This window comes from Schistocerca nitens, chromosome 6 (genome assembly GCF_023898315.1).
Source record: "Schistocerca nitens isolate TAMUIC-IGC-003100 chromosome 6, iqSchNite1.1, whole genome shotgun sequence".
In the NCBI taxonomy this organism is placed as follows: Eukaryota; Metazoa; Arthropoda; class Insecta; order Orthoptera; family Acrididae; genus Schistocerca; species Schistocerca nitens.
This window is the reverse complement of record NC_064619.1, coordinates 392,067,209-392,081,490: the sequence shown is the minus strand read 5'-3', so window position 1 is coordinate 392,081,490 and position 14,282 is coordinate 392,067,209. Positions and strand designations below refer to the sequence as shown.

Genomic DNA, 14,282 nt, shown 5'->3' with positions numbered 1-14,282 from the left:
CAAACCTACGTTTCTGGCATTTGTAGACTTAGAGAAAGCTTTTGACAATGTTGACTGGAATACTCTCTTTCAAATTCTGAAGGTGGCAGGGGTAAAATACAGGGAGCGAAAGGCTATTTACAATTTGTACAGAAACCAGACGGCAGTTATAAGACTCGAGGGGCATGAAAGGGAAGCAGTGGTTGGGAAAGGAGTGAGACAGGGTTGTAGCCTCTCCCCGATGTTATTCAATCTGTATATTGAGCAAGCAGTAAAGGAAACAAAAGAAAAATTTGGAGTAGGTATTAAAATTCATGGAGAAGAAGTAAAAACTTTGAGGTTCGCCGATGACATTGTAATTCTTTCAGAGACAGCAAAGGACTTGGAAGAGCAGTTGAACGGAATGGACAGTGTCTTGAAAGGAGGATATAAGATGAACATCAACAAAAGCAAAACGAGGATAATGGAATGTAGTCAAATTAAGTCGGGTGATGCTGAGGGAATTAGATTAGGAAATGAGATACTTAAAGTAGTAAAGGAGTTTTGCTATTTAGGGAGTAAAATAACCGATGATGGTCGAAGTAGAGAGGACATAAAATGTAGACTGGCAATGGCAAGGAAAGCGTTTCTGAAGAAGAGAAATTTGTTAACATCGAGTATAGATTTAGGTGTCAGGAAGTCGTTTCTGAAAGTATTTGTATGGAGTGTAGCCATGTATGGAAGTGAGACATGGACGATAACTAGTTTGGACAAGAAGAGAATAGAAGCTTTCGAAATGTGGTGCTACAGAAGAATGCTGAAGATAAGGTGGGTAGATCACGTAACTAATGAGGAGGTATTGAATAGGATTGGGGAGAAGAGAAGTTTGTGGCACAACTTGACTAGAAGAAGGGATCGGTTGGTAGGACATGTTTTGAGGCATCAAGGGATCACAAATTTAGCATTGGAGGGCAGCGTGGAGGGTAAAAATCGTAGAGGGAGATCAAGAGATCAATACACTAAGCAGATTCAGAAGGATGTAGGTTGCAGTAGGTACTGGGAGATGAAGAAGCTTGCACAGGATAGAGTAGCATGGAGAGCTGCATCAAACCAGTCTCAGGACTGAAGACCACAACAACAACAAGGTTTGGTAGTTCTGATCAGTTATTGATATTCCAGTGTATCAATAGAGAATGTTTGTTTTTGGCAGTAATTTCATGTGCATCCTCTCTTTATTATCTGTAGTTTTTAATTTCAGTTTGTGTCTTTACTTTGTCACTCCCATTAAAATGTATCAGTTTCCCTTCCTTTTTAGTATTTTACAGACGTCCTTGAATACTGTAGTGTAAGTTTACAGAGCCTAACCTGCTGAGGTGTAGTCAGTCTTTTCCCACACATTTTTTGTGTAAAAACTTGTTTGGGCAATGAATTGCTGCCCTACACGTGTCACACAGTTCCCTAATGCCACTTTTTATTGTGTTGACTTAAGCATCACTTGTCTGTCTTCTGTGAATAATACCACTACTAACAAGCCTAGAGGTTGTGTACACAGTTTGTGCTGATCTGATCAGATTTCTTGTTTCACTCATGATTTCTTCCTCATTGCTGTTGTGGATGGAGTTGGTGCCCATGTGTATCAAAACACGTTTTTAGCTAGCGGTATGTCTATCTTTAGTTTCATTAGTATTTTTGGCTGTATTCAATTTCACACTCTTTATGTTTTTGAAATATGTATTTAACTGATAGGCTCGAATTACAGATGGAACATCAACCTTCCAGTCCGTCACAATAACATTTTTAACATAGAATCAACGATTAACAGGAAATAAATTTTTATCACCTCCTTTCTTTGTTGCACTTACACGTTTGTCTTCTTTATTATAGGTAACTGTTTTCCGTTTATATTTATCACTTGCTATTTCACGGACAGAGTTTTCTGAAATGTTATTCACTCCATTGCATAAATGTGAATTTTTGCCACTTTGCTCAGTAATTGATTGTTTTTCACACACAGTATTTTCATTCACTAATTATTTTAGCATTCTCTTGTTTTAGCATTAAAATTTCCATTTTCAGCATTTCTGTGTCACTTTGAGGCAACTTAATAATTTCTTCCTTCGAGTTCACTGTACTAGAGAGTTCAGCTATTTCAAAATGTAAACACTATGGACACAACCATGGAGGATCATCTTTTGAGTTTTAAACTCACTTTCGTACACTGTTTATAGAGCCAGTAATTACACTTAACACAAAACACAACTTTCATTATGTATTGTGAACATTCCCTACAAGATGAACTACTTAATCAAACCATTTTTGACGACTGAGAAGTGTCATTGCACTTTTCTGTCAGTGTCATCTTGCGTCCACAGTACAACAGTGTTTCTTTCTTAATGCCCAAATTTTTATTTATGTATTTATTTTTCACATTTGTAGATTTATGTGATGGAAAAACTTGTACCCAAAATTTCTGTCTTCCTCAACAGAGAAACATGCACCACTGATACGAATGTCTGATAGAGACAGAGGTCATCGACATTCTTTGAAAACACTCTCCCAACAAATTTATTGCTCTTATGAAATAAGACTTTTTTTGTCAAGAGTTCATGTGTGTTTATCAACAAAGTGAAATTATTGGTAATGCACTGTGTTTTGAAAGTTTGGCAATCTTCACATTAATATGAAATCAAGGCTATCACTCAATTGATAGGATGAAAACATTTTTTTCATATCAGCTCACAGATAAATTTTCTGTTACCATAAAATCAATATTGTGTCATAATAAATTTTTACGTAGTATTTATGATGTCTTACAGTAATAATGGTTTGTCGAATGATACCTTCAGTGAGATGTTGCAATCATATAATTCATGGTTTAAATAATGTCCAAAATCTGTTTCAGGTCACTCTGAAAACTCATATGGGGCAAGCTCTTGATCTCTCAACATCACAATCAGGAAAGAAACCAAATTATGCAAAATTCACCATGGATCGCTACAATGCTATTGTGAAGTACAAAACTGCATATTATTCATTCCACCTACCAGTTGCACTTGCACTGTATATGGCAAGTCACAGTTTTCTTGTTACATTTCTTAAGTGACTGATTGCTGAACATTATTACTTAGTGTAGTATATATTATCAGTGAAGATGTTATAGCATTGAAATATTGTAGGATGATTAAATTTTTCATTAGAACTAGTGTTATGTTTTCTAACTACATCCAGTGCTTATCAGCAATGAGAAAGGTGTAAGTTATCAGACTAGCTGAAGAACTTCATGTCGACAGGCTAAAAGTGTAGTAGCAAAATGTAACAGAAAAATGTTTGGCTGTGCAGTGTAGTGGTTTGGAGCATTAATATACTTCAGAGATGAAGCCCAAGCCTAACTTGGGCTGCAAATTTGTGTTAAAAGCACTGAGCCCGAGTATAGGTCAGGCTGCAATTTTTTCAACTCATGAGCCCTATCACTCGAACTGGACTCACTTCGTATGAGAAAAATGTACGGACATCTCACGAACCTGGTCCTTGATTGTTGCAACCTTTTGCTGTCAGTTTCTGGAATTATTTGGAAAGAAGCATTAGCAAATGTTAGTTGCGTTGATGTAATATCGTGCCTATACTTGTTAGGTTTCACAGTTTCCTATAATTCTACTACAAATACAACGTGTTTGTTGAGTAAGCAAGAAATTGCCCAGGTCACACATATCTCTTGGGAGGATAATTATATTTTCTTTCATCATTATTTTAAAATTTGTACTCAATCAGAGAACTAAAGTAAATATGAGAATTAAATCTTGAAGCTTGGCCCTTTTTTAGTATGTATTACTCTTGAAGATACATCAACTGCACATGTGCCAATAACACTTTACACAATGGCATAAACGACTGGTTTCCTAGGCCTAATATTCTTCTAAGTGGCCAGACTCCAAAGTATTAATAGCCGGCCGCGGTGGTCTCGCGGTTCTAGGCGTGCAGTCCGGAACCGTGCGACTGCTACGGTCGCAGGTTCGAATCCTGCCTCGGGCATGGATGTGTGTGATGTCCTTAGGTTAGTTAGGTTTAAGTAGTTCTAAGTTCTAGGGGACTGATGACCACAGCAGTTGAGTCCCATAGTGCTCAGAGCCATTTGAACCAAAGTATTAATATTAATAAATTGATCTAACATCATAGCTAACATACTTGTCTTAATGTGAACTGTGATCCTTACATTCTGTGCTATAATTTTTAATCAGCACAAAGCAGCATGAATACTATATCACAATAGGATTGTAAATAGGCCAAGAATGTTCCAAATTTTGAACAGTGGTATTCACCACCTAATAATAATTTCGTATGGCTCAATAGCCAGCTACAAGTCCTTAAACTGGAAACCACTTCTGTGAATTTGGTGTCCCTAATCTACCCCAGGTATCCGTCTGGGGAAAGAAGGCCCACAGTTTAATACAGAATCTAAACCACATGTTGTTCCTGGCAACTCCTCATGTCGTTGAAAAGGGGAGGCTAGGTTGATGGTGAACTGAAAGTTTCGTGGTCCAATTGGAATTAGATCCCATGACCTCTCAGTTTCCAGGCACTTGCTTGAACATTAGACTGCCAGGCCTGACATCCGCCAGCTAAAATCTTTTTATCTGCAGTGGTCATATTTCATTTCTCAAATGACATATAGATGTTCACGACAGTGCCCTTTATTTTACACGTCTAAGGAAAGTTCACGATATCAAACTTAACAAATTCAAAAATTAGTAAATCTGCTCCTGCAGTTCTGTAAGAAAAGAAAGTTTTTGCATAAGATAAGTTCCTTGTTCTAACAACAATTACAGTGCTTGTTACTAAGCATCTCACTTGACCCATGCCAGTCATGCATAAGATGTAGAGAAAAGTTAGATTAAAATCACATACACATGCCCAAATTTGTATAAGTAGTGTCATACCACACTAATATTCGACAAGCGTATGCTATTATTAGAAAATACAGCTGAATATACACAGATATTTCAACTGTTCTCCAATAATGGTCCTCCTCCCCCTCCCAGACAGCTTCCCCCTGGTAAGCTTCTTCGAATTCTTCACCTCCAATCTGCCTGCACCTTCCTCCTTAAACAAGGGCCGAATTGCAGTTGCTAAGTGATTGAGGGTCTCCACCGTCTTTCTGACACTTTCACTTTTAGTGCTCACCAAGAAGTCCAATGTGACCTCCAATAGTTCCTCGAAACATTGCATCTATTCCAAAACCTGTCGTGTGAATCCATTTCCCACCTCATAATAACAGCCCCATGTGTGCCCATCTATTAACGGTTCCAAAGCTACACAAATCCAAATCCAAATCCATGAACCTTCCTAGTGCAGTGCTCTCACAGAAAGATCCCCAGCCTTTCATGACTAACAGTTTTAACCAATTGCCTGCGATCTTCCAACTTACATTTAAGACACTAATTATTTCATCCACTGACTCTGCACAGTTTCTGTCCTGTTACCATAAGACTCCTTGCTACTCATTGTGGATGCAATGTTCTTTTACACCAGTGTCTCCACATGCCCATGACAATGCCACAGAGGGCTACTATTCCCAGTATCCTGACAAAAGCCATTACATCATTCCTGATTCTTTTGATCAACCACATTCTAGCCTTAAAGTTTTATTCCTTTGAATGCCAGATCTACAAATAAGTCCATGAAATTACCATGGACATCTGCATGGAACCATCTTACATGAAGCTGTCTGGTGGTGCAAACAGGAATTTGTCCTAAATACTCAGCACACGAAGAAAAGTAATGCAGTGTTTAAGATACTGGACTCAAAGTTGGGAGGAACGAAGATCAGATGAATGTACAGCTATTGAGATGTGTTTAACATGACTTTCTTAAACTTAACAATCCAAATTCTGGTATTGTTTCTTCAAATATGATGGGGCTGATCTTTTATTTATTTATTTATTTTCCTCTCATCTTTATGCTATCCAAACTTGGGCTCTGTCTCTGGTGACCTTATAGTGAATAATACATTAAACCATAATCTTTGCTCCTCTCTTCCAGTCAACACCTTCAACCCCTTGTCTGGTTCAGATTCATTGATTTTTATAAAATGGGCTTATGATAATGGGACCTCTGCCCTTGCCTGCAAAAAATTTATTACATGTTGTCCTCCTCAGACGTACAAGCTATCTTCCTAGGTATTGTTATACACCTCTCAGATGGACGCATAGAAAAATTTCGCAGTTCAAACACACCTCACACCAACAAGGCTTCCAGTTTGATGTATGTAATCTGTTCCGCATCAGAAAGCCCCTACCTCAGCCTTGAGACCCATGGGCACCATGAAGTATGAGTTAATCATATACTCCAGTTACCTCATCATAACCCTCAGAGATAGCTCATAACTTCCTCATTTAGTCCACAAACAGATTTCTTGCACCATTTTTTCTTGTGGCACAAAATAAATCAGTCACCTTGATGAACCAGTACCAACCAGTATGTCTCTTGTAATCCATTACCTACCAGGCTTTTAGAAACTCAGCCAAATCCTTCACCAGGATTTCATTTACCTCCTGACATGCCTAAATATAAGGGATACTCTACTCAAATTCCTACACTCATAACCCAAAACAGTAGCCTGCTACTCTTTGCCCAACTTGCACAATATTCTAGTCCATCTCTGTGCCATCTTTGCTACTAATCCTGCACTCCATCAGTCATTCCCCGGAGAAGACCCAGTTCCCGGTTCTAAAATCTGTCCCATACACCCATTGTCAGACTCCTGACTGCAGTTGACTCACAGAAATTTCCTATCCTGTCAAAAGTTAGAGCTACGTCTAAAAGGAGCCATAACATGTACTAGCTTCGTTGCATTTACTGTACAGTCTTTCAATTGTGTATGATAACAATCCCGAACTGTAGCTAATGGCAAACTCAACCACCTAGTTACTGAACATGTTGCACACCTCAGTGGTTACTTTAGAATCCATGACATGTGAATCTCTCTACCACCAATATCACCCAGGTCCTTTAGCACATTCTCCATTCTCACAATTCCTTGTGCCAAAACTTCTTTGCTCTTAACATTTCCTCTCTCATCTTTATCCACCCCAGACCACGTATTCTCTTTTGCCAACATTCTCTTTCTGTTACTCTTTTTTGTCCCATCTGCCAGTTCTGCCTCCCATCTCATGCCTCACATTACTTCCCCACACCATTCTTGCCCTGCACTCTCAAAACCTTCCCATATGTCATCGTTCTTTCATCAAGAGAATAGCATGTGCTCCGAAGCTAGTGAAATTTTGTGTGCTGTTAGCCGTGTCTGTGGCCTATATGTCAATCAGATGAATTTGAGTTGCTGCCTATCTTCATTTTTGTTTCTTAATAATATGTTGTGTAAAGTAAGTAATTTTTCTGTTGTTGCAGGCCGGTTACAATGATGAGGAAATGCACAGACAAGCAAAAACAATTCTGTTGGAAATGGGTCATTTTTTCCAGGTTCAAGTAAGTTGACCTGTATTTATAAATACTTTGAAGTAACAGTTTAATAATTGAATTATATTCATTTGCTAGTGTACACACATTGGCCAAAAATGCCACCTTTTTTTTGTTTTGCAGGATGACTTCTTGGACTGCTTTGGTGATCCAGAAATAACAGGAAAAGTTGGAAGCGACATTGCTGATGGGAAATGCTCCTGGTTAGCTGTCGTTGCATTACAACGAGCAACCCCAGAACAGAGAGCATTTTTTGAGGTTTGATATTACATATACGTTTACTGTTATACTAGCTTAGTGCCAGCTGCTGCACTCACATAGAAATATGGCCAGCAGATATTTTATTTGTTTTTGTTTAATCAAATTTTATGTTGTTCACGAATTGCAACATCGTCTAACATTTCCACGCAAAAAGCAACTCTGGTAGCTGGAGTCCAAAGTCTTTGTTAATCATGCCCCTTGCATTCTTGTGGAGATATTTACATAGCAGTTTTCATCCCCTAACAAATGTTTCTTTACGAGGTGTGATTGGAAAGTTTTAAGAATGTATCCGCTACTGCTTACTGGTTTGGTGGGCAGGTACACGGAGGATGGGGAGTGAGTCATTGCCTTGTCCTTGAACGCCCTCTGACAGGAAACTGCAATTCCTTTATTCAGTTTGTTGTGGCAGCTGGTTGAGTGCGGGTCTGCTAGGGCTTGTTTCCGGATTCTCTCTGCACGAAAATGGACGTAAAAACGTCCCAAGATGCTACTCCAGGTGGCTGTAAAATGAATGTGCACAGCGGAAAATAATAAAAGCTAAAATGAAGATTTGGCCCTCTCTGACTACCCCTTAAGCAGATCTTAGGATCTCTTAGTTCTATAAATTACAATCTAAACATAAATGAATGATGAAGGCAACTAATCGTACTAAATGATAAATGTTGTTCCTGCTTATATATTTATTGTAGATTTAAAAAAAAAAAAAAAAAAAAGAAAGAAAAACACCTTTATATCACAAAGTTTACATTTCCTAAGTAAAATTACTGACAGTTGCCCAACTGTGCCCCTTATTATGACTGCACAGTCTAATATCAATAACGCGAAATAACTTACATCGTCTACATTCCAAACACTACAAGACACTACTTTAAAAGATGATGTACGGTGGAGTGGAACCTCAGTGGAAATAAACTAACATGATCACAGCTGTTTAGCTTTTGTAACCCTAATAAGCTGAAGCAATTTGCGAAATCACTGTATGTACAGCGTCCGGTGCATCGAAGTGATAGTTCTCGTACTCGTTTGGAATGATGGAAGAACTCAGCCACAAATAAACTCTTTCAAACACTAGGACAGCAGAAGGTGGTCCTCTGACTAATATACTCTAATACTGTGTTCTCCTCTCTGTGTTCTACAGATGAGAAATGTGAACTTCCAACCACAAGGATGGAGTTCAGATAACGTCTCAACGTAAGTATAGGTGGAGGAAGTGCTCTCAATTACTGAATGCTGTGTAGTCAACGATGACTTCCAACCCAGAGGTGAAGTCCAGAATCGTATAGGTTCGCAACAGTACAGTACTAACTGTTCTAACTATATACTCTCCTGAGAGCAAAGACAGCAAGTCTGTCTGATATCGAGCGACCATCACGCACGGGCGCTCAACGGAAGACCACGTCTCTCCAGCACTGACTTCCCAGTAAGACTTGGCTCCCCACCAGCGTAATTCCGAAAACTAATCATATTCCCGAAACCACGGAATATTCTCCCTCTCTACAGATTCTTCCAGATGCTGACCAACCATATTTTAGACTTTTGTCGTCCAGCGCAGAAAGTTTGCGAGAAAAAACCTATACTCGTTCAATGGTACGCTTCTGAGTAAAAATCTTTGGAAATAACCCAACCGGCGTGGTTTCCCAGGTGTCGCTTCTTCGTTCCTCTCACCTGCGTCCAAGATTTTCAGCATTCAGTAGTATTATCTGGTTATAAGGTCCGAAATTATAGCCGCCTTACAAATGGAGCGACAAGTTTTAAAACCAGGAAATCAGCTTCTGAGACTTACAAACTATTAAAAACAGCTTTTGGAGATAATTGTATGAGCCAGTCAAACATTTATGTCTGGTTGGACAGATTTAAAAATGGCCGCAAATCATTTGAAGATGAACTATGGTCCAGCCATCCTTCCACCTCAAAAACGAATGAAAATGTTGTGAAGGTTCGCAATGTAGTGCACTCTGATCATAGACTTACAATTAGGGAGATTGCTGATGAACTTAATTTAAGTTTCTATGCAGTTTAGTCAGTTTTAACTGAAGATATGAACAAGCATTGAGTGTTCACAAAATTCATTCCAAAGATGTTGTCAAGTGACCAGAGGCAATACCGACTTGAAGTGTGTCAAGAGCTGATTAATCGGACTAAAAATGACCCAGATTTGTTAAATAGGGTAATTACAGGTGATGAATCATGGAGGTATGGATATGATCCTGAAACCAAAGTGCAGTCTACGCAGTGGAAGACTCTAGGTTCACAACGATCGAAAAAGGTACGGTGAAGTCGGTCAAAAGTGAAGACAATGTTGGTGATTTTTTTCCGATTCTGCCAGTATTGTGCAAAATGAATTTACACATGGAGGACAGACAATTAACTAGGAATACTACAAATGTGTCCTTGAGCGTTTGTGGGAAAAGGTGCGGAAGAAAATGCCTGCATTGTGGAAAGACAGGAGTTGGGTGCTACACCATGACAATGCTCTGGCTCATCGTGCCTTCTCCATCTTTGAATTTTTGGCCAAATTTAAAATTCCTGTCCTTCCACAACCCCCATATTCCCCTGATTTGGCCCCTGCGGACTTCTACCTGTTTCCTAAACTGAAATTTTCATTGAAAGGGAAGCGATTTGACTCGATTGAAGACATCCAGGCAAATACGGAGTGCGTCCTTAACACACTTCAAAAAAAAAAAAAAATATTCCAAGGATGTTTCCAAAAGTGGAAATACTGTTGTAGTCGGTGTGTTCAGTCAGAAGGGGACTATTTTGAAGGAGATGCATCACAGTAGCATGTAAGTACCACCATTATACAATTACAAGCCCTTTCTTAAAACTTCCCCATCACACCTCATACACCTAACCGAGAAGTAAGATACCAATTTTCATAAATTTACCTTTATAATTTCTTTAATGTAATGAAATATTTTCTTAAAAATTTTCATCCTGTATTGCACTCCCTTAGGGGTTGAAGTTCCAGAAACATTCAAATATGTATTTTTTTAAATTTCTGATTGAGAAGTCAAATACCAAGTGTCTTAGATGTAGCCTTAAAAATACTTTAGTAGTTCTTCAGGAATTTTACTCCCTCAGTGATTGAATTCCCAAACCTGCTGAAACACACATTTTTTATTTTCTGACTGAGATACCAAAATTCCAGTTTTTGTAGTTCTATCTTCAAAATTCCCTTTGTAGTGACATACTTTCAAAAAGGCTTTCATCCCTTTTTTTTCACCCCTTAGGAATGGAATTTTTGGAAAATCCCTTCTTAAACGATGCCTACAGTATAAGACCTCTACACCCTCTCCAAACTTCAAGTTTCTGTCCGTAGCAGTTTGGGCTGGGCGATGATGAGTCAGTGAGTCTGTCAGTCAGGACTTATCTTTTATATATAGAGATTAAATTATTCATACTGAAACAGATATTAATTAGTGATGCCTTCAGACACTTAAATTATACATAGACAGATGATAAGCAACAGCTCTGAATGTAAATTGTTGGTAGAGATATTAAATTGCTTGTTAAGCTTTAAGACTGTTCACTTATCTATAAGCCAAAGGATTCCGAAAACTAGTAGATTTTGTTTCACGTGTGACACTGGACATAAAGAAAGAAAATTGTAGTTTGAATCACAAAGATTTGTTGACTCCAAGTGCCTTGTGTTGATATCAGCTGCTCTGCAAGTGCTTCTATATTTTATTTGACTTTCATTCATTTGTATCTCCATTGTATTTTCATCTTCACTTTTATGTTTGGAGCCTTCAGATATGGTTTATTTGTGATTATGCTTTATTTTTATATTCAACTGTACTGAAGATCTGGTAGATTCAAGTAATTTTACTGTCACTGTTCCTTTGTAGGAATGTTATGCCTCCAAAGACCCTGAAAAAGTAGCTGCCGTCAAGGAACTATATGAGCAACTAGGAATACCTACAACCTATGCTATTTATGAAGAAGAGAGCTATAACATTATCAGCACACACATTCAACAAATGTCACGCGGACTGCCTCACCAGTTATTCTTCAAGTTCATGGAGAAAATATATAGGCGGGAATGTTAAAATAATCATTGTAAATGTATTGTTGAAATAAGCCTTTGAGCACAATAATGAGAAACAATGTGATTGTAAGAGCTATGTACAGTAGCTTTTCTTTTGCCTCACTCTCAGATATAAGATAATACTATAATGCTGGTATCCAAATTTATAAGTCGTTAGAACTTAAATATAATTGCAGTAAGCTAACAATCTTAACGTTGGGCACCCTACAAACAACTTTTGTTGTTCAGTTTTAAAAAAGTTTGGAGAATCGTGTTCCAGCAAGAGACTGCATCCCTTGTTCCTGTTTCACTGTTTCACATTTTGTGTTACACATGTGTAATAAAGTACTAATAGTGAGTATGTGGTACATTCAGAACTGTAAAGTATTTATCTTGCCCCTTTATTGTACAACTGTAAGTGCTTGGATTTAATTAGTAATGAAATTAACGAAGATTTAAACATTGTGTGAGAGCAAAGACTGGATGTGTTTCTGAAAATTACGATTGCCTTGCTAACACACAGAAACATAAGTCAAATTCTTGTGTTATGTGTGAGTTTTTGAGTTTCCAAAACAGCTGCTAAATTTATAATTGTAAATATGTTTTATAACAAAGTTCTTGTTATGGCTGTTTCAACAAGATGCATGTGAAACATGACTATTGTTTAGGCTAAAATGTCTGGAGTTAAGGAAGGAATTCAGATGCAGCCAATTCCAGAGTCAGATTTTGTCTCCTAATGGTATTCCAATGATGAACTCTAGATTCATATGAATTTTGTTTCATTTGTTTCATTTTCTCTGTTGTATTGAGTTCTGTGGTCCTGAAAATTCACACAGGTGCAGGTGATTGCTGGAACAGCTTGTTTCAAAGTTTGACTTAATTATTTTTGTTTTGAAATACTGAGTGTGTGTTCTTTCTTAGGTGAATGGTTCAGCTAAATGGACTGGAGCCATTTAACAAGTGAGAATGTTTATAGCCAATGAAGAAATACAACAGTATTTTTGTAGTAAATGTGCTGTAGGTTCTTGTGTGTTTTGTACTTGTAAATAAAATTTTGTAATAAAAACTGTGTTTATAGAAAATATTTTTTTGGCATAAATATTTGAGAAAAATAACTGCACAAATACAGTTCTTAATTAAGTGCATTGTTGTATTGATATGGACCTTATATGTGTACTGTTGTACTGGAATCTTGAAACAACTACACAGAATAATTTGCCTTAGTCAATCAACTTGGTTGCGTCCTGCCAGTAACTAACGTTGACACCTGAAATTTATGCCTGCTTCCTCATACCAAATGCATGCTTTCTTACTGAGAACACCATGTTCCTCTTCACCATTATTACACATAAAATGCACATCTCAAAAATGTGGGTTTATTGCCTCTCTGCAGTGGTAAGATTGTACAAGTAGCCAAAATTCTTCAGATGGTGGATGGTTTCCGTATGTATAACAGTAAATTAAAATACGTGCAAAAATAAACATTCTAGCCACATATGAATTCCAATCAATGATGGTGATGTGACTTACCAAATGAAAGTGCTGGCAGGTCGACAGACACACCGAGCGAGGTGGTGCAGTGGTTAGCACACTGGACTCGCATTCGGGAGGACGACGGTTCAATCCCGTCTCCGGCCATCCTGATTTAGGTTTTCCGTGATTTCCCTAAATCGCTTCAGGCAAATGCCGGGATGGTTCCTTTGAAAGGGCACGGCCGATTTCCTTCCCTCACCCGAGCCTGCGCTCCATCTCTAATGACCTCGTTGTCGACGGGACGTTAAACACTAATCTCCTCCTCCTCCTCCTCGACAGACACACAAACAAACATACACACAAAATTCAAGCTTTCGCAACAAACTGTTGCCTCATCAGGAAAGAGGGAAGGAGAGGGAAAGACGAAAGGATGTGGGTTTTAAGGGAGAGGGTAAGGAGTCATTCCAATCCCGGGAGCGGAAAGACTTACCTTAGGGGGAAAAAAGGACGGGTATACACTCGCGCGCACACACACACATATCCATCCACACATATACAGACACAAGCAGACATATTTAAAGACAAAGAGTTTGGGCAGAGATGTCAGTCGAGGCAGAAGTGCAGAGGCAAAGATGTTGTTGAATGACAGGTGAGGTGTGAGTGGCGGCAACTTGAAATTAGCGGAGATTGAGGCCTGGTGGATAACGGGAAGAGAGGATATACTGAAGAGCAAGTTTCCATCTCCGGAGCTCGGACAGGTTGGTGTTAGTGGGAAGTATCCAGATAACCCGGACGGTGTAACACTGTGCCAAGATGTGCTGGCCGTGCACCAAGGCATGTTTAGCCACAGGGTGATCCTCATTACCAACAAACACTGTCTGCCTGTGTCCATTCATGCGAATGGACAGTTTGTTGCGGGTCATTCCCACATAGAATGCGTCACAGTGTAGGCAGGTCAGTTGGTAGATCACGTGGGTGCTTTCACACGTGGCTCTGCCTTTGATCGTGTACACCTTCCGGGTTACAGGACTGGAGTAGGTGGTGGTGGGAGGGTGCATGGGACAGATTTTACACCGGGGGCGGTTACAAGGGT

General features: G+C 38.8%; 1 protein-coding gene and 1 non-coding gene across 2 annotated transcripts in view; both read left to right on the top strand.

Annotated features, from left to right (window-relative positions):
* Nucleotides 1-12,800, top strand: part of LOC126263031 (farnesyl pyrophosphate synthase-like) — a 52,033-nt gene extending 39,233 nt beyond the window's left edge. The window contains exons 5-8 of the mRNA XM_049959999.1: nucleotides 2,861-3,025; nucleotides 7,360-7,437; nucleotides 7,552-7,686; nucleotides 11,538-12,800. Of these exons, the coding sequence (XP_049815956.1) occupies nucleotides 2,861-3,025; nucleotides 7,360-7,437; nucleotides 7,552-7,686; nucleotides 11,538-11,738 (579 nt within the window). The 3' untranslated portion in view covers nucleotides 11,739-12,800. The remainder of the gene's footprint in view (nucleotides 1-2,860; nucleotides 3,026-7,359; nucleotides 7,438-7,551; nucleotides 7,687-11,537) is intronic.
* A 481-nt stretch (nucleotides 12,801-13,281) lies between these two features.
* Nucleotides 13,282-13,354, top strand: Trnaa-cgc (transfer RNA alanine (anticodon CGC)). Its single transcript has one exon. It is a non-coding gene; the product is annotated as a tRNA-Ala (tRNA).
* The last annotated feature ends 928 nt before the right edge of the window (nucleotides 13,355-14,282 follow it).